Below are 27,867 nucleotides of genomic sequence, written 5' to 3'. Positions count from 1 at the left end.
GGTAGTTTGCTGCAGACAATGGTCTGTTTTGAGGTTGTGTGTTTAAAGGCAACAAGTGGGGGTGTGGGGATGGCCTTGGTGAGATGTTCGTCTTCATCAATGACATGTTGAAGGCTCCGGCGAAGATGTCGTAGCTTCTCCGCTCCAGGGAAGTACTGGATGACGAAGGGTACTCTGTCCGCCATGTCCCGTGTTTGTCTTCTGAGGAGGTCGGTGAGGTTTTGCGCTGTGGCACATCGGAACTGTCGATCGATGAGTCGAGCGCCATATCCTGTTCTTGTGAGGGCATCTTTCAGCGTCTGGAGGTGTCTGTTGCGATCCTCCTCATCTAAACAGATCCTGTGTATACGGAGGGCTTGTCCGTAGGGGATGGCTTCTTTAACGTGTTTAGGGTGGAAGCTGGAGAAGTGGAGCATCGTGAGGTTATCCGTGGGTTTGCGGTACAGTGAAGTGCTGAGGTAACCGTCCTTGATGGAGATGCGTGTGTCCAAGAATGCAACCGATTCCGGAGAGTAGTCCATGGTGAGTCTGATGATGGGATGGAACTTGTTGATATCATCATATAGTTGTTTCAGTGATTGTTGACCATGAGTCCAAAGGAAGAAAATGTCATCAATGTATCTAGCGTATAGCATCGGTTGAAGGTCCTGTGCGGTGAAGAGGTCTTGTTCGAACCTGTGCATGAAGATGTTGGCATATTGAGGTGCTAATTTGGATCCCATGGCTGTTCCGTGTGTCTGGATGAAGAACTGGTTGTTGAAGATGAAGACATTGTGGTCCAGGATGAAGCGGATGAGTTGTAAAATTGCATCTGGAAACTGGCAGTTGTCGGCGTTGAGTACTGAGGCAGTTGCAGCAATGCCATCGTCGTGGGGGATGCTGGTGTAGAGTGCCGAGACATCCATTGTGACAAGGAGTGCTCCTGGTTCAACTGCTCCATGTGTGCTGAGTTTCTGTAGGAAGTCCATAGTGTCGCGACAAAAGCTGGGGGTTCTTTGTACAATGGGTTTCAGGATGCCCTCGACGTAGCCGGAGAGGTTCTCGCACAGGGTCCCATTGCCCGATACGATGGAATGGCCGGGTGTACTTGCCTTGTGTATCTTCGGGAGGCAGTAGAGATCTCCAACGCGGGGAGTACGTGGGATGAGAGCACGGAGGGTGCTCTGAAGGTCCGGATCAAAGGTCTTGATCAGTCTGTTGAGTTGACGGGTATGCTCTTTGGTCGGATCTGCAGGTAACTGTCTGTAGTGTTCCTCATTGTTCAGTTGTCGGTACACTTCTTTACAGTAATCCGTACTGTTCAGTATGACGATGGCCCCTCCTTTGCTGGTTTGATGACAATGTTGCGGTTGGTCTTGAGAGCGAAGATGGCGTTGCGTTGTGCTTGGGTGATGTTCGGGGCTGTCTTGAGTGCGGCTGATGAATCTGGTGTTGACGCACCTCCTGACGGCTTGGGCATACATGTCAAGTCGAGGGTCTTCCGGAGGAGTCCAATTCGATTCTTTCTTCTTTGGTTGCACTGCGGATCTCTCTGTCGGCTGTTCCGGTTCATTTGCTGTCTCATTGTGTTCGCTGTTGGCCTCTTGGGGTTTGTGGAAGAACTCCCGCAGCCTCATTCGCCTGATGAATTCCTCTGTGTCTGCTGCGAAACTGATGGGGTCTATTTTGGTGGTGGGGCAGAAATTGAGCCCTCGGCTGAGAACTTCAATTTCATCTGGTTGAAGTGTGTAGTCGGACAAGTTGACAATGGACTTCCCTGCAGTGGTACTGTTTTCTACTGTGGTACCGAGGGAGGCTTGGTTGCTACTGATGGTGATGCCGAGTTTCTCAAGTTTCCTGTTCTTGGTGTGCATGTAGATGGTGTAGTTCCTTTGTCTCGTCTGCTTGGCAGAGTTTCGCAGCTGGTCTGCGTCCTGAGCGCAAGTTGAGAATATGGACTCTATCTTGGTTTCCAGGGTGCGGCGTTTGCTGTAGAGTTGGTGTATGAGGTGGTTGAGGAGTGTGAGAGAGGTGCGATGGCAAAGTCTCACAGCGTAGTCTGTGTTATGGGTTGACCTGAGTGGGTTCGTGATCTGTAGTCCTTTCAGTATCTTGCCTGCTTTCTTGCATCTTTGTAGAAACTTGATGTCTGTGTCAATATGCGCGATCTTCTTGGAGATCCTCTCCACTTGGAGCCAGCAGTTTGTGCTGTCGATGGTAGTCATGATGTGGAGATGCCGGCGTTGAACTGGGGTAAACATAGTAAGAAGTCTCACAACACCAGGTTAAAGTCCAACAGGTTTATTTGGTAGCAAAAGCCACTGGCTTTCGGAGCGCTGCCCCTTCGTCAGATAAAGTAAACTTTATCCAGTGAGGATTGGGAAATGATGGTCAGACCCTCCACAAAATCCTCCCTGGCTTCTTTAAACAGCCTGGGGTACATTCCATCTGGTCCTGGTAATTTATCTATTTTCAAGGATGCCCCACAAGAGGAAACAGCCTCTCTACTTTTATAAAAAGATAACTAAGAGCAGGAGCGACACAGTGGCACAGTGGTTAGCACTGCTGCCTCACAGCGCAAGGGACCTGGGTTTGATTCCCGGCTTGGGCCACTGTCTGTGTGGAGTTTGCACATTCTCCCCGTGTCTGCGTGGATTTCCTCCGGGTGCTCCAGTTTCCTCCCACAGTCCAAAGATGTGCACATTAGGTGGATTGGCTGTGCTACATTCTCCTTCAGTATACCCAAACAGGCACTGCGGTGTGGCAACTAAGGGATTTTCACAGTAACTTCATTGCAGTTTGAATGTAAGCCTACTTGTGACTAATAAATAAACTTTTTTTTTGAGTAGACAATTCAGCCCCTCGAGCCTGCTCTACCATTCAATACGATCATGGCTGATCTGATCTCAGCCTCAAATTCACTTCCCTGCCCATTCTCCATAGCCCTTCAACCCATTATTAATTAAAAATCTGTCTGTCTCCTCCTTAAATTTAATCCTTTTAATACTTTCTCCCCATGTTGATCACATCCTAATAATTCAGACTACTCATGAACTAAAATATCTGCAATGTCCCCCTCTTTTGTGAAGACAAACAAAGTCTTCATTGAAATCATACCCACATCCTATGTTTCTTTAATCGGCCTTTTTCATCAATTATTCTCTTACTCTTAATGTATTGATAAAACATCTTTGGATTCTCCTTGATTTTGCTTGCCAATATTCTTTCATGCTCTATCTTTGATTTCCTAATTTCCTTTTAGATTTCATCTGTTTACTTTCTATATTCCTCTCGACTTTCTGTAGTATTGAGTTCTCAATATCTGACATTAGATTTTTGTGTTTTATCTTACCCTTAGGTTCTTCGACATCCAGGCAGTTCTAGATGTGGCAATCCCGTTCTTTTTCTTTGTGGAAATTTTTATGTTTTTCTATTGTTCCATGAGAATAGAACCTTACACAAGGGGTGGGATTTACTGCACAACTCTGCGTGTGTTTTACTTGGAGGTGGGAGATGGCCCACCCATGCCTGTCGGTGGGATCTTCTGGATCCGCCATTGTCAATGAAGTTTCCCATTGAATGCACCCCTCGCTGCCAGGGAACCCATGACGGGCATGCACCATTGGTAAGACCGGAAGATCCCGCTGTCGTGAATGGTCATAAAGTTCCAGCCAAGGAAAGAAAAACTCACCAATTACTGGAGACTGATTAAAGAAAAAGGTATCAGATGGTGCGCCTCTTCCTCCCTGTGCACCAAATTCCCACATGAAGCAAATTTCCAACTCTATACTCGGCCCTATTTTACCATTTTAATTCTAAGTGCTGGGCGGACTTGAAACTGGGAGTGTTTCAGATCCAACTTTTAGACCCGTTATCAGGCACCCCCATACACACTCGTGCCTGAAAAAAATATCAGCAGTTCCAAATCATGCTGCAGAAGCCTGTGGGTGGGGCTTAACGCACCCGAAATCTTGCAGCTCTGATCAGCGCCTCCAACTGCGCATGTGCAGAAAAAAAATGATAGAATGCTGCTCCTTTGCCACATCCCTCCCAGACTGGATAATGCCTCCCCCTGGCCCCCACAGATATTGTCCCAACCCCACAACATTACTGACAACCTTATCCCCCCAGTCCCTCCGCCACCCAGACCAATCGAGGGCCCCCCTTCTCAGGCAGAATGGCAGTGGACCCCCCCCCCCCCCCCACAGCCATCAATCTCAAGAAGAGAGCCATTGGATGCTCGGCACTTACCTCCTCACTAACTGGAGCACCCGAATCGGACTTTTGTGGAGCATGTCTGTTTTGTGCCGATTCTGGATGGGCAAACGGGGTGGTAAAGGGGGAAGTGACAGTAAAGTTGGACATGCAGCCTCAATGTAAATGCATGCGAATGCATTTAAATGGCCATCACGCCCGTTTCGGGTGCAGTCCTGATCACAGCCATTTTCGGGCCTTGGTAAAGGGGGAACTGGCGTGGAGGTAGGCGCGGATTGCACTATTTGCCTCATGCCCGACTTTACCAAGTTTTCGTGCCCAAAAACAGGTGCAACTTGATGGTAAAATTGGGCCCTCTGTCTGCATCTTACTCAAGCAGTCTCCTGTCTCCTTGTGGGCCGCTTAGTCATAGCGTAGATAGAGAAAAATCTATTTTCTTTGAGGAGCCTGCCAGACGTATGTAAAATCAGAACCAGACCTTTCAGAAGTAAAATTAGGAAAAAAGCAAAAGGAGGTAGAAATTTGTAACTCTGTTCCACAAATGACAATTGATGCTCAATCAACTGTTAATTTTAAATTTGAGATTGTTAGGTTTGAAATGAAAAAGAATATGATCAACTCAGAATTAGCTATTAAAACAAAGCTGACAATCCTGGAAAGTTACATCACATCAATTTTATATATGGAGGCGAGTGTTGGATGATTAAAGAAGCAATGCAGAGAAGGATTGATGCTGCAGAGTTGTGGCTTTAAGGTAAATAATGAAAATATCTTGGACAAGTCTCATTATCAATGATGAGGTTCTTGTAAAATTTTGAACCAAAATAATAGCAGAAACCCAGACAAATATTTTGAAGAATTTAGCATCCATCTCCAGTCAAAGCATCCACCTCCAATCAACAGATCTACCCACGTGAATTTCAAGCCCTAAGGCAGGAATCAGATGAACCTGTTGATAATTATAAGATTGAAAATGCCATCAGAAAATGCACATTTAAGGATACTGTTGAAAGGCTGCTGTTTATTTTGGGCTCTGCGCATCCAGAAATGCAAAGCAACTAAGGGGGTGCTTATTTAAGATGGATTTGAGAAAGAATTTCTTCTCTCAGAGTGGTGAATCCTTGAACATTTTCAAAGCTGAGATCAATAGATTTTAATCAATAGGGAAATTAAGGGTTACGGAGAGAAGGCAGGAAAGTGGACTTAGTAAGTGTTAGATCAGCCACGATCTTATTAAATGGTGAAGCAGACTCAGATGGCTGAATAGCCTAATCCTGGTTCCTAATGCATATGGTCTTTTTTCCCAGGGCAATGCCTTGACCAATCAGAGTCAACCAGGCTGGTTTGAATGAGAGAAAACTTACTGGTTATCAGTTAACTGGTGCATTCTCTATGGCAAAGCCTCCATCAATCAGAGTCCACCTACTAAAGAATCAGTACTCTTCTTATGCTGTTGTTCCCTTTGCATTTGTTATTCTTGCAAATTGTCCTGATAAGTAGAAGATGAAAAGGTTTGAAATAATTTGCCTTTTTACAGCAACATTCAAGTTCTGTACTCAAAATGACTATTTAATACTTGCTTTTCATTCTGGATTTATTTTGCGAAGTGAGTTTGAACTCACATCTTCAGATGTCCTCACTTTTTACCAAGCCAGTCTCCACATTCAAAGGATCATTTTTTGCCATTTCTGCCAACTCCAGCATCATGTTACCCAAAACACATTTCCCCTCACCTCCCACTCCCTTGTCAGCATTCTGCAGAACTGTTCCCTCTGTGACACCCTGATCCACTCCTCCATCAGCCCAACTTCTCATCCTCTTCACACACACACCTTCCCTTACAATCGCAGAAGGTAAGCCTTGCTTCTTTACCTTCTATTTCCTCACCATACAAGGCCCCAAATACTCCTTTCAGGTGAAGCAACATTTCACTTGCACCTCCTTCAACTTAGTCTATTGTATTCTCTGCTCCCAATGCAATTTCCTCTACACTGGGGAGACTTTGCAGAACACCTTTGCTCAGTGTGCAAGCATGACCCTAACCTTCTTGTTGCTTGCCATTTGAACTCAGTATCATGCTCTCATGCTTACGTGTCTGCCCTTGGCCTGCTGCAATGTTGCAGTGAAGCCCAACTCAAACTGGAGGAGCAGCACCTCATTTCTCGGTTCGCACATTATAGCCCTTGGGACTCAACGTTGAGTGCAACAACTTTAGACAGGGACTTTTCTCCTCCATCTCAACTCCTTTTATTCCAAAAAAATCTTTGTCCCAATGCAAACCCCAACCCCGCACCCCTCCCCGCTCCAGGCAATCTATTGTGCAGAGGTGGTGTATGGTGGTATTGTCAGTGGACTAGTAAGCCAAGATAATGCTCTGGGGACCCGGGTTCAAATCCCACCACAGTCTAATAGCCACTACAAATCCCACCACAGTTTAATAGTCTACTGAGACTATTAAACCATTATCAATTGTCGTAAAAACCTATCTGTTTAACTAATGTCCTTTAGGGAAAGAAATCTGCCACCCTTACCCGGTCTGGCCTACAAGTAATTCCAGATCCAGTGGTTGGCTCTGAAATGGCCTAGCAAGTTATTCAGTTCAAGGGCAATTAGGGATGGGCAACCAATGCTGACCTAGCCAGCGATGCCCACATCCATGAATGAATAAAGACAAATTGTTCTTCAGTTTTGCTTTCACTGAGCACTGACCTTTGTTCTATTAACACATTCTGTTATGTTACCTTAATGCCACTAATAGCACCTTCCATAGCCCTTTGCACTGCCATTAACATTTTCCTGTCATGTATTCTACACACCTTTTTTGCAATCTCTCCTAGCTCCTACCTATCACCAAAATGGCGGCACTGCTGCCTCACAGCACCAGGGACTTGGGTTCGATTTCCAGCTTGGGTCACTGGCTGTGTGGAATCTGCACATTCTCCCTGTGTCTGTGTAGGTTTCCTCCGGGTGCTCCAGTTTCCTCCCACAGTCCGAAAGATGCACTGGTTAGGTGCATTGGCCATGCTAAATTCTCCCTCAGTGTACCCGAACAGGTGCCGGAGTGTGGCTTCTGGGGGATTTTCAGTCATTTCATTGCTGTGTTAATATAACACTGCAATGAAATTACTACATACATTAGACTTAATGTAAGCCTACATTAATAAATAAACTTTAATATTTCTTTGTTTCAGCTTCTCCATCCCTTATATAATCCATCACATTTCTTCCTCTCTTTACGGACTCAGAACATTGATTCCATTTCTCTCCCCACTGATGCTGCCAGATCTGCTGAGTTTTCCGGCATTTTCTGTTTTTATCCCTGGTTAATTAGTCCAGGCCTCTGGATTAACAGTCCAAAAAATAATTAAAATATTGCACCCTGAACTAGTCTACTGTAAATGCTGTGATTTTAGAAAGAAATGTATGTGACTCAGGGGAGCTATTCTAAAATGTTGTTTATTTAAAGATTGTAGCAGATTACATTTATAGGCCTTCAGTGTAAAGAATTATTTTTCTAGATTCATCTATTGATGATGGGAGTGGGCTAGCTACCCAGAAGTCATGAGTTCAGACCCCACCATGACAAATTGTGAAATTTGACTTGCATCTGAAAAATTACCATTAAAATTTCTGTTCCAAAAGCCTTACTGGAGAGATGGGCTCTGAGAAGTTTTTTTTAAAAAGTGGGAACATGTTAAGATCTACAATGAGGAGAACTGAAGGCTCTGCTTCAAACAGCAGGGCGAATGGACAGTGGGATGCATACAGTGTCATGCTTTGAGGGAGGGTACTGTCCGAGGAGCTGATACTGTCATGTGGAAATACAAATTTATCATTGAAATATAAAAATTAGGAGTTACAGAAAGATTGAGGTCATGTCAGGAAGGGATTTAAAAACCAGAATGAAAACTTTTAAAATTGAGGTCTTTCCACATGGGAATCAGCAAGTTAAATGGGATGCAGTGTGATTTCAGATATGGGCAGCAGGGGTTTAGATGAGTTCAAGTTTATGCATGCTATCTTGCCATAGGAAGATCTATTTCACATGGGCACCTGTCTCATTTTCCAATGGATAAAGAATCAATGTAGAACCCACTGTCTTCTGTCAAGCTAATTTTGTATCCAATTGGCAACCTCACCCTGCATCCCATGAGATTTAACCTTATGCAACACCTACCATGCAGTCCCTTGTTAAAGGCCTCACTAATGTCCATGTAGACAATGCCGGCTGCACTGCCCTCATTTACCTTCTTGGTTACCCATTCAACAAACTCAATCACATTCGTGAGACATGATTTTCCACTCGCAAAGCCATGCTGACTGTCCCTAATCAGTCCCTGCGTCTCTAAATGCCTGTAGATCCTGTCTCTCAAAGTACCTTCCAACAACTTACCCACCACAAATGTGAGGCTCATCGGCCTGTAATTCCCAGGCTTTTCCCTGCAGCCCTTTTTAAACAAAGGCACAACATTTGCCACCCTCCAATCTTCAGGCACCTCACCTGTGACTATCGATGATTCAAATATCTCTGCCAGGGGACCCGCAATTTCCTCCCTAGCCTCCCACAATGTCCTGGGATACACTTCATCAGGTCTCAGGAATATATCTACCTTGATACACTTTAAGACTTCCAGCATCTCGTTCTCTGTAATATGTACACTCCTCAAGACATCACTTTATTTTCCCATGCTTTTCTCAACAGTAAATACTGATGAGAAATATTCATTTAGGATCTCACCCATCTCTTGTGGATCCGCACATAGCTGACCTTGTTGACCCTGAAGAGGCCCTACTCTCTCCCTAGTTAGTCTTTTGGCCTTTATGTATTTGTGGAAACTCTAGTGACTCTATGTAGTGATTCTATGATTCTCCCCGTGCCTGCGTGGATTTCCTCCGGATGCTGCGGTTTCTTCCCACAGTCAGAAGATATGCAGGTTAAGTGGATTGACATTGCTAAATTGCTCCTTAGTTTCCCAAATTCCCAAGTTATGCAGGCAAGGTAGATTAGGGGTTATGGGGATCGGGCAGATGGGGGGAGGTGTTGGCCTGGGTAAGAAGTTGAGTTGGTGCAGATTCGAAGGGCCGAATGGCTCCTTCTGCACTGTAACAATTCAATGATTATGGAATTTGTCATGTCAGTAGTAACACTATAACACCTTAGCTTTGGGATCCCAGCCCCTTGGCCAATATTATAGGAAAACCTCAATGTTCAATACTTCTCAGCTTTCCAAATTATCCTAAAACTTTCAATAAATAAAAATATACAGTTAAAGTGTTAGAAAAGCAGAATATGTTACTTTAAAATGGGTTCTGAAATATGATTGTACATTGTATTTCAGTGATCCACTGCCCTCTAACCCCTCTTCACCTGAAGAGCAAACTTGATATCCATTAGCAATGCCACATAAGTTTGACTTGTAAGTTGATGTTGAATTGATTCAAAATCATATATTCTTTCAGGTACATCATGTGTATGTCAGCCTGGTTACAAATTGATCTCTAACAATGGTGGCCCTTTCATCAGATGTGAAAAATGTCCTGTTACGTTTCCAGTAAGTAAATTATTTTAGTACTTTATCTGAACTGATACATTCGTTCTAATTTTCAATTTTGCTAGGGATCCTTTTGCCACAGCCTGTCAAATGCTGCCTTGATGTCAAAGGCAGTCAGCCTCACTTCATTACTGGAATTCAGTACTTTAGTCCAATTTGGACCAAGGCCATAGTGAGATCCGAAACTGAGTGGCAGAACCCAAATTGAGCATCATTAAAGAGGTTGTTGCTGAATAAGTGCTGATTGATGGCGCTATAAATGGCACTTTCCATCATTTTACCGATGATTGAGAGTAGACTGATGGGGGCGGTAATTGGCTGAGTTGGATTTGGTCTACTTGTTGCGTCAGAATATGCTTGGGCCATTTTTCATAGTGTTAAGTGGATGCCAGTGTTGTAGCTGTACTGGAACAACATGGTTAAGGGGGTAGCTAGTTTTGGAGACAACTCTACTAGTGTGATGTTGGCAGGCTCATAATCTTTGCTGTATATAGTATCTTCGGTTGTTTCCTGATATTACGTGAAGTGAATCTCATTCCACTGAAGTGAATCCACTATCACTGGCATCAGTGATAGTGGAGTAGGAGGCTTCTGCAGCTAACCTGTAAGTAGCTCATAAGCCCTTTAATTGGTGCTGGTGGAAGTTCCTTCATGTAGATTATGCACATTGAACTATGAGAACTTAAGAGAGGTTGAAGGCTTGATCATAGAGCTTCGAAATGACAGTGCTGGAGTAAATTCAGCATGATGTTATGATTTGTCTGCTCTGTATGATGCTGACAATGGTCAAGTGTGCACATACAAACTGCTCTTCAAATATAGCATTCCTATTGCAGAGGCCGCTTTGATAGCTGAATAGGCCTCATAGCAATGGGTGTTACAGAGCCCAGTTTTGCCCCCTATAGGTTTTTAAATGTGTCCTAAAGGAAAGGAGAGGTAGCAAAGTGAAGAGGACTATCGAGAGGATAGGACTTAAGCAGCGTAAATCTTTAGATTGCACAAATGCATTTCACTGCTTTTTCATACCTTTCTGATATTGATGTATACTCCTCAAAATGTATTTTATTATAATTCTTTGATTTCAAGGCAGTCACCCAAGATGGATGGAGCTGCATTAAATGTCCTTCAGGTGCCACGATAGATCATCAAGGAAAATGTCGGTGTTCAATGGGACACATTCTAAGTATGTACCGCGCAGTAGCTGTGATTCAAATTTTTTTTTTTTCTACGTGATCGCATGTGCTAATATTATGAACTAAAATGTGATATACTATTTTTTAGAAAGTAATAATGCAGAACATTCTGCTAATTGTTGGGAAATCAAGCTCCAGCAGCTCTGAAATTTCAGTGTTGACACCAGCAGCCACTAATCACTTAGAATGGAGTGAGGGGAATGTGAAGCACCAATCTTGTCTTCAAACAAACATCTGGAGTTATTAGACAATGTGTTCCCACAAATGCCGAAATCTTATTCTTCAACCAGTATGTGGATGGAATTTTTTGGCTTCCCACAGGCAGGTGGACAGAGATCCTCTAGACTTCTAACATAGAATCATAGAAACCCTACAGTGCAGAAAGAGGCCATTTGGCCCATCAAGTCTGCACTGACCACAATCCCACCCAGGCCCTACCCCCATATCCCTACATATTTTACCCACTAATCCCTCTAATCTACACATCTCAGGACACTAAGGGGCAATTTTAACATGGCCAATCAACCTAACCCGCACATCTTTGGACTGTGGGAGGAAACCGGAGCACCCGGAGGAAACCCACGCAGACATGAGGAGAATGTGCAAACTCCACACAGACAGTGACCCAAGCCGGGAATCGAACGCAGATCCTTGGAGCTGTGAAGCAGCAGTGCTAACCACTGTGCTACCGTGCCACCCATGTTTTTGATCCATTCATGGGATGTGGATATCGCTGGCTAGGCTAGCATTTATATTGCCCATCCATAATTGCCCTTGAGAAGGTGCTGGTGTGCTGCTTCTTGAACTGTTGCAGTCCATGTGTTGTCGGTTCATCCACAATAACGTTAGGAAAGGAGTTCAGGGATTTTGATCCAGCAACAGTAAAGGAATGGCAGTATGGTTCCAAGTCAGGATGATGGTGTGACTTGGAGGGGAACTTGTAGGTGGTGATGTTCTCATGCATTTGTTGCCCCTGTCCTTCTCGGTAGTAGAGGTTTTGGGTTTGGAATGTGTTGATGAAGGATCTATGCTGAGTTGCTGCAGTGCATCTTGTTGATGGTACACACTGCTGTCAGTGTTGGAGGGAGTGAATGTTTAAGGTAGTGGATGGGGTGCCAACCATCAGGCTACTTTTTGCTGCATGGTGTTAAGTTCTTGAGTTTTACTGGAGCTGTACTCATCCAGGCAAATGGTGAGTATTCCATCATACTCCTCACTTGTGTCTTGTAGATAGTTGACAGGCTTTTGGGAGTCAGGAGGTGAGTTACACACTGCAGAATTCCCAGCCTCTGACCTGCTATTGTAGCCACAGTATTTATATGGCTAATCCAGTTCAGTTTCATGGCAAGAGTTGATAGTGAGTGATTCAGTGATGGTAATGACATTGAATGCCAAGGGGAGATGGGTAGATTCTATCTTTTTTGAGATGGTCATTACCTGGCACACGCGTGGTGCAAATGTTACTAGCCACTTATTAGCCCAAGTCTGAAAATTGTCTGGGTCTTGCTGTAAATGGACATGGACTGCTTCAATATCTGAGGAGTTGCGAACCATGCTGAACATTGTGCAATCATCTGTAAACATCCCCATGCCTGACCTTATGAAGCGGGAAGGTTATTGATAAAAGAGCTGAGGATGGTTGGGCCTTGGACACTACTTGAGGAATTGCTGCTACTATGTTTCGGAACTGAGGTGATTAACCTCCAACAACCACAACCACATTTCTTTGCATTAGGTATGATTCCAACCAATGGAGAATTCTCCTCCAATATCCATTGACTTCCCATTTTGCAAGTGCTCCTCGATGCCACACTCATTGAAATGTTGCCTTGATACCAATGGCAGTCACTCTCACCTGTTCTTAATTTCAGCTATTTTGGCCATGTAGGTCGAAGGCTGTAAAGAATCAGGAATGGAGTGGCCCTGGCAGAACCCAAAGTCATGATGTGGAGATGCCGGCGTTGGACTGGGGTGAACACAGTAAGAAGTCTCACAACACCAGGTTAAAGTCCAACAGGTTTATTTGGTAGCAAATACCATAAACTTTCGGAGCACTGCTCCTTCGTCAGATGGAGTGGAAATCTGCTCTCAAACAGTGCAAACAGACAGAATCAAGTTGCAGAATACTGATTAGAATGCGAATCCTACAGCCAGCCAGGTCTTAAATGTACAGACAATGTGGGTGGAGGGAACATTAAGCACAGGTTAAAGAGATGTGTATTGTCTCCAGACAGAACAAAGAACAAGAACAAAGAACAATACAGCACAGGAACAGGCCCTTCGGCCCTCCAAGCCCGCGCCGCTCCCCGGTCCAGGATTGAATCCTGAATCCAGGATCCCCGCCCAATTTTCCAGCCTATCTACATCCTAATATCCTATCCACCGAGCTGTCCCTCACAGCTACGATGCTTTGTTCATCACAATCTATTAACTCACCCCCACCCCCCCATTCCAGACCATGTGATCTCCAGGGAGAGGCGAAAATCCAGAGTGAAAACCCCCGGGCCAATATGGGGGAAAGAAAATCTGGGAAATTCCTCTCCAACCCCCTGTGGCAATCGAAACGAGTCCAGGAGATCACACTGGCCCTGATCAGAAAATGCTTCCCAACCCTATTCATTTCCACTTCTGCTTTACGAACACCATCTGAATTCCCTGCCCCCGAGACAGGTTCCCAACTATCCGCAGTCTCGCTCTGTACTGGCACCAGCAAGATGATCATAGAATGAAGCCTTGAAACGAGAAACAAAGAACAATTAGCCCGCGCCGCTCCCTGGTCCAAACTAGACCACTCTTTTGTATCCCTCCATTCCCACTCCGTTCATATAGCTGTCTAGATAAGTCTTAAACATTCCCAGTGTGTCCGCCTCCACCACCTTGCCCGGCAACACATTCCAGGCCCCCACGACCCTCTGTGTAAAATATGTCCTTCTGATATCTGTGTTAAACCTCCCCCCCTTCACCTTGAACCTATGACCCCTCGTGAACGTCACCACCGACCCGGGGAAAAGCTTCCCACCGTTCACCCTATCAATGCCTTTCATAATTTTATACACCTCTATTAAGTCTCCCCTCATCCTCCGTCTTTCCAAGGAGAACAACCCCAGTTTCCCCAATCTCTCCTCATAACCAAGCCCCTCCATAGCAGGCAACATCCTGGTAAACCTCCTCTGTACTCTCTCCAAAGCCTCCACGTCCTTCTGGTAGTGTGGCGACCAGAACTGGACGCAGTATTCCAAATGCGGCCGAACCAACGTTCTATACATCTGCAACATCAGACCCCAACTTTTATACTCTATGCCCCGTCCTATAAAGGCAAGCATGCCATATGCCTTCTTCACCACCTTCTCCACCTGTGATGTCACCTTCAAAGATCTGTGGACTTGCACACCCAGGTCCCTCTGCTTCTCTACACCCTTTATGGTTCTGCCATTTATCGTGTAGCTCCTCCCTACATTATTCCCACCAAAATGCATCACTTCGCATTTATCAGGATTGAACTCCATCTGCCATTTCTTTGCCCAAATTTCCAGCCTATCTATATCCTTCTGTAGCCTCTGACAATGTTCCTCACTATCTGCAAGTCCTGCCAGTTTTGTGTCGTCCGCAAACTTACTGATCACCCCAGTTACTCCTTCTTCCAGATCATTTATATAAATCACAAACAGCAGAGGTCCCAATACAGAGCCCTGCGGAACACCACTAGTCACAGGCCTCCAGCCGGAAAAAGACCCTTCCACTACCACCCTCTGTCTTCTATGACCAAGCCAGTTCTCCACCCATCTAGCCACCTCCCCCTTTATCCCATGAGATCCAACCTTTTTCACTAGCCTACCATGAGGGACTTTGTCAAACGCTTTACTAAAGTCCATATAGACAACATCCACGGCCCTTCCTTCGTCAACCATTCTGGTCACTTCTTCAAGAACAGCTAGTGAAATTCTGCAAGTCCAGGAGGCAAGCTGTGGGGGTCACTGATAATGTGACATAAATCCAACATCCCGGTTTAGGCCGTCCTCATGTGTGCGGAACTTGGCTATCAGTTTCTGCTCAGTGACTCTGCGCTGTCGTGTGTTGTGAAGGCCGCCTTGGAGAACGCTTACCTGAAGATCCAAGGCTGAATGCCCGTGACTGCTGAAGTGCTTCCCAACAGGAAAACTGGAGTCATTTTCCATCACTTTGCTGATGTTCGAGAATAGGTTGACAGGGTGGTAATTAGCCAGGTTGGATTTGTCCTGCTTTTTAGGGACAGGATGTACAATGAGCAATTTTTTACATTGCTGGGTAGATGCCAGTGTTGTAGCTGTTCTGGAACAACTTGATTAAAGGTGCAGCTAGTTCTGGAGCACAGGTCTTTAGCACTATGGCCAGAGTGTTTTCAGGGCCCATAGCCTTTGCAGAATCGGTGCTTTCAGCCATTTCTTGATATCATGTGGAATGAATAGAATTGGATGAAGACTGCCATCTGTGATGCTGGGTCCTCAGGAGGATGCTGAGAGGGATCATCCACCAGACATTTCTGGTTGAAGATGGCTGAAAATGAAGATGGCCCCCAATCAAGCTCCAGGCCACTTAAGGGCCTCATCGGAGGAAGTTGCTCATTAAACCCTCTCAGCTTTGACAATGGCCCACCTCGGGAGGTTCCTCGTTTACAGGCACTCTGTTCCCAATTGAGGGAACTAGTATCGGCAATGCAGAGGCTGCTGAAAGCCTCCTGAACCCTCTCCCTCTTGCTCACCAGACAACTCTCTCCTTGCAGCCACCATCTCCACAATCCCCTTTCGTCCACACTTACCTCTATCTACAATCCATAACTGATCCCTTCTGCAGGGCTCTCACCACTCATTTGTGATGTTCAGCATCAAGCTGTGAGGCAGATCTGTGGAAAAATAGGAAATTATACCATGGAAGAAGTGCTTTGGCCTCCTCCAGCCTGTTCCTCTCCATACTGTTTGGGGGCATTCCTCTGGCAATCCTCTTTGCCAAGACCCTTAAGTGAGGAATCTGATTAAGCAATTGGTGATGAAACATTGCTAGCTGTCCTCATAGATAATTCAGCCATACTAGAGGCAAATATTCATTGCATGTTCATTGTATCAGCTGATGAGGAAATTGAGATTTGTGATGACAGCTGGTTAAGATTTTATCCCTTGCCATCAGGGATTTATTGAGGATGATTATGCGGTAGCACAGTGGTTAGCACTGCTGCTTCACAGCTCCAGGGACCTGGGTTCGAATCCCAGCTCGGGTCGCTGTCTGTGTGGAGTTTGCACATTCTCCCTGTGTCTGCGTGGGTTTCCTCCGGGTGCTCATAAGTCAAAATAGCAACAAGCATGTCACAAATGTACTAAAATGGGCCATTCAGCGAGTGAATGCTGGAGCAAGGATAGTCAATACAAGAATTATGGCAAAATGGGTCACATTGCAAAAGCATATAGGACTAGATTAGCTTCCCGAGAAGAATATTCAGAAGAAGTATCTGGGCACCTTCAAGAAGAACAAGTTGCATTCTACAAAAAGAATTTACAACATGGCAGAAAAAAAAATTTCGTCTGTGAAAAAGACAATATCCAGAAATATAATGAAGAGCTCCAACTGAATATCTTAACCATGCAGAGTGAATCACATAGATACGAGGTGATTCCAAACTTAAGTGGACAACCTATTCAGATGGAGGTTGATACTGGTGCTGCTGTGTCTTTAATTCCTGAGACTACAGAGCTGAAACCAGATGATTTGAGTTTAAGGACATGCACAGAAGAGATTGCGCCATTAAAAGGTAGCATCATGGCTAACATAGAGTTGAGTGGACAAACAGCTGAGTAGTATCTCCATGTGGTTCATGATAATTTTTCAGCTCTAGTTGGAAAATCATGGTTGGAGAAGATAATGCTTAACTGGAATGCTGTTAGTAGACTGGTCAATGCCAAAACTGACCTACAGCACCTTTTGGATGAATACAAGAGTGTATTCAAAGAGACACTTGGCTCAATGAAGGGAGTTCAAGTGAAACTCAAGATAAAACCTAACAACCAAACAAAAAGTCTCAAAGCAAGAGTGATGCTATATGCAATTCATCCCAAGGTTGAAGAAGAATTAGTATGACTTGTTAACACAGGTGTGTTAGAGCCGTTTACAGTGAGTGGCTGGGCTACCCCCGTCGTACCTATCATGAAACCAGATGGTTCAATTCTATTTGTGGTGATTTTAAACAGCCTTAAATCCAATGTTGAGAGCTGATCAATATCTCCTTCCTTTAATTGAAGATTTTTTTTTGCTGGGTTATCAGGTGGGCAAAAATTCAACAAGATTGATCTTTCACAAGCATACTTACAGATGAATATAGCCACTGAATCTCAATCATTTCTTACCATCATTATTCATAAAGGTCTTTTTTGTTATAAAAGATTGCTTTTGGAATAACATCCATGCCAACCCTATTCCAAAGTTTGATGGATTAGATTTTAAGTGGTCTCTTGGGTGTACAATGTTACCTGGATGATATTCTAATTACAGGGTCCAGTGAACAAGAGCACTTGAATAATTTAGAAGCAACTTTAGAACATCCTCAAGTACATAGTCTGTGTATCAAGAAAGAAAAGTATGACTTTTTCCAGACGACAGTCCAGTATTTGGGTCACGTTATTGACAGTAAAGGATTACATAAAGCACCTAAAAAGATGGAAGCTATTTCAGAAGCACCATGTCCACTGAATGTGATGCAGTTGGTGTCCTTTCTAGGATTGGTTAATTATTATCGCAAATTTGTTGCTAACTTATCTATATTATTGAAGCCATTGTATAACTTACTATGTGTGAAACAGTCATGGGACTGGACAATAGAATGTGAGAAAGCATACAAGGATGTCAAAGATGCTTTGCAGAAATCTGAAGTATTGGTTCATTTTAATCCAGTAAATAGTCTCAGGCTAAAGTCCAACAGGTTTATTTGGTAGCACGAGCTTTCGGAGCGCCGCTCCTTCATCAGGTGAGTGCCTTTCCACATCAGCTCCACATCATTTTAATCCAGAGCTACCACTTACTGCTTGCCTGCGACGCTTCACCTTATGGAGTAGGGGCAGTCGTTTCACATGTTCTTGCCTTCACAAGAAGAATGACCAATAGTATTTGCTTCATGTACTCTGACTAGTGCTGAATCTAACTATGCTCAGCTAGAAAAAGAAACATTGAGTATAATTTTTGGCGTACAAAGAGTTCATCCTTATTTATATGGTCATCATTTCACATTGTTGACTGATCATTGACCCTTAACTACTATTTTGGGTCATATAAAGGCAGACCTTCATTAGCTGCTAGTTGATTGCAAAAATGGGCACTATTTTATCTACAAAATCCTGTGATATGAAGTATCATCAATCAAAGTGCCATGTTAATCCTGATGCATTATCACACTTACCTTTACCTATTAAGCAGATTCGATCAACTAGTTTTGCTAGTATCCTTTATTTTTTACTTGTAGATCATTTGCCTATGACAGCTTGTCAAGTTCAGAGACGATGATCCCGTAATGGGAAAGGTGATGGATATGGTATTGAAAGGAACAATAGCTGGAATGCATTGCATGCATCCTCATTTGAAACCATTTTTGTCAAGAAAGCTTGAGTTGACTGTTTACAGTGGTTGTCTTTTGTCGGGAATCTGAGTGATCATTGCTCCTAGTCTACGTGGAAGAGTTCTTGAACAATTATATGAAGCTCATCCTGACATAGTCCGGTTGAAGGGATCAGCATGTAGCTATTTTTGGTGGTCGGGTTTGGATGCTCAGATTGAAGAAAAAGTGGGACAGTGACAATCCTGTGCATGAATAAGAAATACACCTCCATTGTCTCCTTTACACTCTGGGGAGTGACCTAAATTGCCATGGCAACAATTGCGTGGAGATTTTGCTGGTCCGTTTGAGGGTTACATATTCTTAGTCATAATTGTGTACACTCAAAGTAGCCAGAAGTTGTTCTCATGAAATCTACTACAACTGAACAAACCATTGAAGAACTTGGTGAAATGTTTGGAAGATTTTGTAAACTGGAACAGATTGTTAGCAAAAATAGTTCACCGTTTACATCACAAGAGTTTGAGGATTATTTCAAAGTAAATGGTATTTAGCATATAAAATCCATTCATTTTCATCCATCAACTAGTGGATTAGCTGAAAGTTTCGCATAATCCTTGAAACATTCTTTAAAAGCTTCAAGAGAGCAAGGTTTCGTTATCGCATTATGTGAATCGCTCTTTGGCATCCTATAGAAACACTACTCATGCAACAACCCTAGGTTCACCTGCATTACTACTCTTAAAGAGAAAGTTGAGAACTATGTTTGATTTGTTATTACCTTCAGAAACTTCACAGGTAGTAGAGCATCAATAACAATCTCAAGTTGTGAGATGAAAAGTGAGGGCAAAGCAATGCTTATTTCAACAAAGAGATATTGTTAGCATGTAATTATGCCACGAGTGAGAATGGGTACCAGACGTAGTTTTAGCAAAAAAAGGTCCAATTTCTTACACGGTTCAAACTGAAGACGAACTAGTTTGGCAATGCTATCTATGCTGGTTAATTGTTGTCATCTTGAAATGATTTCTCAGAATCATCTCCAGAAGTATCAACTTCTTTAGTCCCTAGTGTTGTGAATACTACTGCAGAAGACTTAGTTGAATCTGAGCTGCCTGATGATTGTGTGCATAATACTATACCACGTGAGAATGATATAGAATTTGTTTCAAGAGAAAAAGTGTCTATTGAAGTTCTAAATCATACTTCAAGTGTCAAGGACAGCCAAATTCCAGAATGTCATATACAACCAAAGAGGAATAGACGTCCTCTTGATCAACTTACTTATTGACTGTTTATAATGATTAATGGTGCATAGCACTGTGTTTTGAGTATTAATGATCGTATGTATAATATCAAAGTAATTTGTTGACATGACCACAAAGGTAAAGGGAAAGGGATGATATATATTTAAGTGGTTGTATGATTATTTTAAAAGCCGGTCACATGATTTGATGGTGATGTAATTTAGGATGCATCACAGGCTCCTGCTCCTACACCAGCGGCACGGTGGCACAGTGGTTGGCACTGCTGCCTCACAGTGCCAGGGACCCAGGTTTGATTCTCGGCTTGGTCACTGTCTGTGTGGCTTCTGCACGTTCTCCCTGCATCTGCGTGGGTTTCCTCTGGGTGCTCTGGTTTCTTCCCACAGTCTGAAAGACATGCTGGTTAGGTGCATTGGCCATGCTAAATTCTCCCTCAGTATACCTGAACAGGTGCTGGAGTGTGGCTACTAGGGGATTTTCACAGTAATTTCATTGCAGTGTTAATGTAAGCCTACTTGTGACAATAATAAATAAACTTTCGACTTTAGTTTCAATTTCTACTCTGCATAGGCAACAGCTCCTACAATAAATTTGTTGATGTTACTTTGAATCTACGTGTGCAAAGCACATCTTTTTCTTTTTGTTTAAAACCCACCACTCCTGACACTTGGTCTGATTGTTTCAATCCATTTCATAGAAATCATAGAAATCATAGAAACCCTACAGTGCAGGAAGAGGCCATTCGGCCCATTGAGTCTGCACCGACCACAATCCCACCTAGGCCCTACCCCCATATCCCTACATATTTTACCCACTAATCCCTCGAACTTACATATCTCAGGACACTAAGGGGCAATTTTAGCATAGCCAATCAACCTAACCCGCACATCTTTGGACTGTGGGAGGAAACCGGAGCACCCGGAGGAAACCCACGCAGACACAAGGAGAATGTGCAAACTCCACACAGACAGTGACCCGAGCCGGGAATCGAACCCAGGTCCCTGGAGCTGTGAAGCAGCAGTGCTAACCACTGTGCTACCGTGCCGCCCATTTACACTCAGTATATTGAAATCAAACTAATTTAACATGGAGTTTTTGTTTCTTTTAAGTGGAAAGAAGCATTAATGGAGCACCATTAATTGTAGCACAGTGTGAGCCTTGCTATGTTTCTGACCCAGCTTTCTCGATGCCTGACCCTTCAGCAAAACAGTACGTAATCATTATCAATATTTTATTTTTGTGTATAAATAATGTAAATATGTATTATTGTTCATATTATTGCTTGAAAATGAATGGATATGTTACGCCTTTAAAATAATAATGTTAGAAGTAAATGCCAATTGTTGATGTTCCTGAAAAGGTGGTTGAGTACAAAATAGAGCTTCTGTTTGTGTGTTCAAAGAACAAAGAGCAGTACAGCACAGGAACAGGCCCTTCAGCCCACCAAGCCTGCGCCAATCATGTTGTCCTATCTAGATCAACCGCCTGTATCCCTCTATTCCCCGCCTGTTCATGTGTCTATCCAGATAAGTCTTAAATGTCGCTAACTTGTCTGCTTCAACCACCTCACTTGGCAGTGCATTCCAGGCCCCCACCACCCTCTGTGTAAAAAAACTTCCCTCACACATCTTGTTTGAACCTTTCGCCCCTTCCCATCAACTTATGCCCCCTTGTAATTTTCATTTCTGCCCTGAGAAAAAGCTTCCAACTGTTCACCTTATCTATGCCCCTCATAATTTTATAAACTTCTATCAGGTCACCGCTCAGCCTCCGTCTTTCCAGGGAGCACAATCCCAGTTTATTCAATCTCTCCTCATAGTTAATACCCACCATACCAGGCAACATCTTGGTAAACCTTTTCTGTACTCCCTCCAAAGCCTCCACGTCCTTCTGGTAGTGTGGCAACCAGAATTGGACACAGTATTCCAAATGTGGCCTAACCAACGTTTTATATAACTGTGACATAATTTTGCCAACTTTTATACCCATGCCCCGGCCGATGAAGGCAAGCATGCCAAATGCTTTCTTCACCACCTTTTCCACCTGTGCTGCCACTTTTAAGGATCTGTGGACCTGCACGCCCAGATCTCTCTGTGAGTCTGTGCTCCTGATTGTTCTGATATTTATTTTATAGTTCCACCTAAATTGGATTTACCAAATTGCATCACCTCGCATTTGTCCGGATTAAATTCCATCTACCATTTCTCCACCCAATTTTTCAGCCTCCCCCAGCCTTGCCTTGGTCCCATGCTCATCCCCAGTCTCTACTTGTTGACCTACTATTCTGATTCCCACCCCCCCTGCCACACTAGTTTAAACCCACCCGAGCCACACGAGCAAACCTCCCAGCCAGCGTATTGGTGTCCCTCCAGTTCAGGTGTAACCCGTCCTTCTTGTAACGGCCCCACCTCTCCTGGAAGACATCCCAGTGATCCACCAAGCTGAAGCCCTCCCTCCTGCACCAGTTCTTTAGCCATGTGCTCAGCAGCATTAAAAATACATTTTTAGTAAAATATATTAGACTATGAATTGGTTTATCTTTGTTTTTGGGTCGCTGCAATTTTTGGCATTCCCATGCTAGTTATGATAGAGGTTGGGAGATTCTAATTTTGGTGCTCCAGCCTCATTTGCACAATTGCAGCATGGCCCTGAGCAGATCCAGCACTACATTCCTCACTGGAGAGTTGCCAGCAGCCTCTTTGTACCACAGGGATTTGAATAGTGCTGTAAGCAAACTATGTGCTCTGGAGAACCTTTCTTTTTTAAAGGCACAGTCCCCACAAAAGGGAAGCTGTACTAATAATGTGAAGGTTGCTGGATAATCGCTTTTGAAGACTCTGCCTAAAAGGAAATGTTGCAATGCACTGGGTGATTCTGTGCTGATGACCTGGAGACACTGCTAACACAAGTGGAGGCCAGGAGAGGTGCCTTGTGTCTTCCAAGGACAGGAAACCTTAAAACCTTAAATTTGCAGAACAAAACAAGAGCAGGTGGCGTAGCCTAGAAGGTTGTGCTGCTGACATGGCAGCAGTACTGCGAAATGTTTAATGATCTCACTAAAGTGGTCAAGGTGAGTGAATACATATGCATATTTCGGGGCGATTCTTCCATCGCGACCTGCAAATTTTCTGGCGGGTCAGGTCGGGAGATGAGCATGTCGGCCATTCCGTGGGTTCCCCACGAGCGTTTACGACCCGCGCGCATCTCCCAAGCAGAAAGAAATGGCACCGCTGGGACAGGGCAGAAAACCGGCGTGCCGCTGATTTGCATTACTTTCCATACCTTAGCATGCAATTATCGGGATCAACACAGCAATCTCCACCCAAGTTTGCGTCTCCCACCTCTTTGGTGTGATGTCACTTTGGTGCGAATCAGAGTGGGTATATAAAAGTCTCAACCTGGCGTGGCAGCCTTGAACTGGCATGAGGAGGTAAGTGCTGCTAGCAGAGCATGGGGGATGTTGCAGGCAGGCCCTGGAAATGCCTGGTGGGCTTCCTCCTGCTGTCGTCAGGTGTTGGCCCATGGACCAGTGATATCTGGGGCGGGAGGGGGGTGGTGGGAGGGCTTCTATTTTCTCAGAGCTCCCTGGGTGAGGTTCTGTGAAGGAGTCCTGCTCACCCTCCCTTCCAGGGCAGCGCTGTAGCTCAGTGTGGGAGGCACCCTCAAGGAATCCTGTTCAGCCTTCCCCTCCACAGCACTTTGCAGTGGCATTGTCTTGCCGAGGGATGTGGTCAGGGACTCGACTGGGTGTTGGTTTTCTAGGGTAGGGGAGGCCAGGGTGCAGAGGTTCAAACATGGAGTGCATGGAATCTGCTGTCACTGGGCACACATCTGGTGCTGATTTGCAGTCTGTCCCTGCCCTGTGACACAGACCAGCAACACATGCCTGTAATGGATGCTGCAGTTGCACACATAGCAAAGGCTCAAGGGTGCGCATTGCCCACGGCTGCACACCGACCTGCATAATCTGTGCCAGCATTTGTCATGATGGGAATCGCACACAACCCTAATCGGGTCACGCATGGTACCATGGATTGTGAGGTGTTGCCAGCACCCACAAGTGGGGGTACTGGCCCAAGTGAGGGATTGGGGTGGTGCTGGGTCTATGCAGCCAATGATAATCCGCCATTCTATGCTCTTTCCAAACTCTACTGTGTGGTTGGACCTCGGTCAGCTTGATTTAGAGCTGACCATTATGGTGGCAGCAGGGCCAGGAGGCTGCTACTGAGGGCCAGGAGGTGGGTGAGCAGGCTCTCGAGAGTGTGCACAGAAGGCGGAGGGTGCCGAGGCCAAGGAGGTACAGGCCCCGCACTTCATTTGAGACCCTCTCGGAGGAGATGTGCTGTTGCCAGCTGCAGCTCTCCAAGACCACAGTGTGACATCTTTGTGAGGTGCTCACAAACCTGGTACCTCAGGAGAGGGGCGGCCACCCATTCCCTGTTGACGTGAAGGTTATGACTGCCCTGCATTTTTATGCCTCTGGCTCATTTCAGGCAGCCAGTGGCGACCTAGTTGGGATCTCCCAGGCCTCCGTACACATATGTATGTGGCAGGTCACAGATGCCCTGTATGCCCGGGCAGGGCACTAGATAAATTTAGATATGGGCCATACACAGCAAGAGGCCTGGGCTTTCAGCTTCGCTTCCTTTGCTGGGATTCCCAATGTCCAGGGAGCAGTGGACGGGACACACATCGTCTTGCGGGCCCCATATGCAGGACCGCAGCAATTTGTGAACAGGAAGGGATTCCACTCCCTGAACATCCAAGTTCTCTGTGACCACCTAATGAGGATCATGCAGGTTGATGCACGTCATCCAGGGAATCTCAGTGACAGCTTTGTGCTCAGGCAGTTGGACATCCCTGAGCTCTTTGAAGACCAGCCCAGGCTCCTGGGATGGTTACTGGGTGACAAAGGATACCCGCTAGGGCCATGGCTGATGACGCCTGTGCAGAGGTCCCAGACCAAGGCGGAGACCCGCTACAACGAGGCCCATGCAGCCACCACTGTAGAGCGGTGCATCGGCCTGCTTAAGATGTGCTTCCGCTGCTTGGAGTGCTCTGGGGGGCCCTCCAGTATGACCCTGTGCTTGCTTCACGCATCATCATCATTTGCTGCGCTCTGCACAACATTGCCCAACAGCGAGGAGACTAGCTGGAGCAGGAGGAGGAGCGGTCAGGTGGTCGTCCCGTCATATGAAGAGCCAGAGGAAAGAGGGCAGGCGGCGATGGCAGGTGTCCGGCAGGGAAGGGCAGTGAGGTACGCCTTGATTGCAGCCCGCTTCACCTAGCTGGTGCTGTGCAGTGAGGGGGCTGCAACCACCACACATCCATCACACCCCAGGAGCAAGTGCAGCCGCTATTCCCCCTCCAAACTGGCCTGGGCCCTCAAACCACCACAGCACCCTTCTCCAGCCTCTGTCATCCCAACACCCTATCCCCTAGAAACATCCGAACCAGTTGATGTGACTGGGCTGGCAATGGTTGCGAGCCTTGATTGAAGGCTGGAGGATGATGATGACTCGCTGTTGCGCACACTGGGATCCTACCCCTGGTGCCACTCAAGTCTGACTCCTACCTGTACTGCGAATGCACACTGCCACCCTGGCCCACGTAGCTGTAAGGGTTGGGGCACATGTTTTTTGGCCAATGCCGGCGGGGGGGGGAGGGGGGGGCTGGTAGGGAGGGGCACTTGCAGTACTCAAGCCTCCCATTCACGAGAGGGAATAACCGCAAGCTGGGGTTGTGCATGTCAGCACAATGCAAGTTCTCCACAGGACAGCAGTGAGGACAGTATGTTCAAGGAATGGAGGGACTGGGTACCCGCATTATCCGGATCCATGGGGGTATGGGGTGAGCGGGCAGCCATGTCTGTGTGGGGGTGGAGAGGGGGGGGTGGCAGCGATGTCTGTATGGGGGAGGGGGGGGCCAGCGATGTCTGTATGGGGGAGGGGGGCCAGCGATGTCTGTATGGGGGAGGGGGGCCAGCGATGTCTGTATGGGGGAGGGGAGCCAGCGATGTCTGTATGGGGGAGGGGGGCCAGCGATGTCTGTGGAGGGGGGGGTTGTGGAGGCCAGCAATGTCTGTATGGGGGAAGGGGTCCAGTGATGTCTGTATAGGGGAGGCGGGCCAGTGATGACTGTGGGGGGGTTCTGGAGGCCAGCAATGAGGCCAGTGATGTCTGTATGGGGGAGGGGGGCCAGCGATGTCAGTGGGGGTTGGATGGCAGTGATCTGGATGCTGGGAGGTCTTTTCAGAAATCTCCCAGAGATGTGCGCATGCGTGGGTTCCTGCTCATCCCGCTGATTTCCGGCTCTTTGGCGTGAATAGGCCCCGCCCCCAAGCTTTTAATGATATTCACAATTGTGACCTCTGCATTGCACAGAGTGTAGGAGATTCGGGTCTGAAGTTGCACTGAAAAAACAATCATGATCTAGACCAGTTTTCTCGCCAATTCAGCGCTTTTGGGAGAATCGCCCCCCCTTCGTCTGAGACCCATTCCTCATACTGCTCAAATCACATTTCAGTTACTGCAGAGATACCGGTGCCTAAAGGATTAATGTGGGACTGAATACATTTCACATGGTGATGTGTGACCTGGAGCTTAAGCCCAGTCTAGAGATAGGTAGTGACATGTGAAGACCTAGTACAGGGGCCTCTCCATGTCTTTACCCTCTATTGTAAATATGTACATCAAATCATAAAATCCCTAAAGTGCAGAAGGAGGCCATTCAGCCCATTCAGTCTGCACTGACTCTCCAACAGAGCAACTTACCCAAGCCATATCCCTGCAATCCTGCATATTCACTGTGGTGTATATTTTGCTGTTAGCCCTAATTCCAACTCAGCAACCTCCCGACGAGGCATCCCTATCTGGTATGTCACAAAAAATAAACAAAAATGTTCAAACATGAAGGAAAAAAACAAATTGGGTGCCTTGCAATTCTTCGGCCTCCAGCTGGCAACAATTCTGTCCTCCTGAACAACCCCTGACCCTCAGCACACCATTGTGACTAAAATGACCCCCAGCAGCAACCCGACCTGCAGACATTTTGAGACTTCTTTCCCAGCGGATGACCGTCGTCATTTTGAATTTCGTACCAAAACTGCAAAGTGCATGAAATTCCCACCTTTATCAACACCAGCGATGCCATCCTGAAATCTCTTTACTCTTCAATGGACACCACATGTTAAAATATTTTAAAGATGGAATGCAATTCTTCAATACCACCGCCAATGGGCCTTATCCATGGCCCTAACCAAACTCAAAGATTGTAGTTCCTGGTAGAAAAGGTTCCTACGGTATAGCACTACTGCAGGATTAAGTAAAAAGTCAGAGGCAGAACAAGTTAGCACATTATTTTATATTGCATTAGATCAATTACAGACAATACAATCATCAGGCAAGCCGTAAATGAATCATTTGTTAAATTTTTTGATGTTTTAAAATCTTTCACCTTTTTCTTCAACTTGAAATCTGACAAGATCTTGGAACATATGAAATTTTACAAGACAGTCCAGCACTCTGGGGAGCTTGTTGATTTTCTTATCAATGGTCTTTAATGCAAGATGTGGAGATGCCGGCGTTGGACTGGGGTAAGCACAGTAAGAAGTCTCACAACACCAGGTTAAAGTCCAACAGGTTTATTTGGTAGCAAATACCATAAGCTTTCGGGGCACAGCTCCTTCGTCAGATGGAGTGGATCCACTCCATCTGACGAAGGAGCTGTGCTCCGAAAGCTTATGGTATTTGCTACCAAATAAACCTGTTGGACTTTAACCTGGTGTTGTGAGACTTCTTACTTTAATGCATGACAGAAGGAAGCACTTACAGTAATCTGAAACTCATCCAAGCCAGCATCCTAGCAGGGGTCACGGATGATTCACTCTCTGACCTTCTCCGAGCCAAAGATGACCTTACTCTCTACAAGGCTGTCCAGTTAGTTAGGCTTTCTGAGGTGAAAGACTAACAGAGCACCATTCTCAAAGGGGAAGGCGCTTCATGGGGCAGAAGCCACACAAGAACAGAGACTTTTGAGCCAGGGTAAACCAACCCCCAACCACCTGGTCGAATGACCATGCCAGCACTGCAGTT

At 45.5% G+C, this 27,867-nt stretch overlaps 1 protein-coding gene across 1 annotated transcript in view; it reads left to right on the top strand.

The window, feature by feature from the left end:
- tmem67 (transmembrane protein 67) overlaps positions 1–27,867 on the top strand; it is a 148,277-nt gene that overhangs the window by 11,173 nt on the left and 109,237 nt on the right. The window contains exons 2-4 of the mRNA XM_078216975.1: positions 9,655–9,746; positions 10,833–10,929; positions 20,884–20,983. Of these exons, the coding sequence (XP_078073101.1) occupies positions 9,655–9,746; positions 10,833–10,929; positions 20,884–20,983 (289 nt within the window). The remainder of the gene's footprint in view (positions 1–9,654; positions 9,747–10,832; positions 10,930–20,883; positions 20,984–27,867) is intronic.

Source organism: Mustelus asterias, chromosome 7, assembly GCF_964213995.1.
Source record: "Mustelus asterias chromosome 7, sMusAst1.hap1.1, whole genome shotgun sequence".
NCBI lineage: Eukaryota > Metazoa > Chordata > Chondrichthyes > Carcharhiniformes > Triakidae > Mustelus > Mustelus asterias.
Note: the sequence above shows the minus strand (reverse complement) of the source record. Positions and strands in the feature narration are given on the sequence as shown.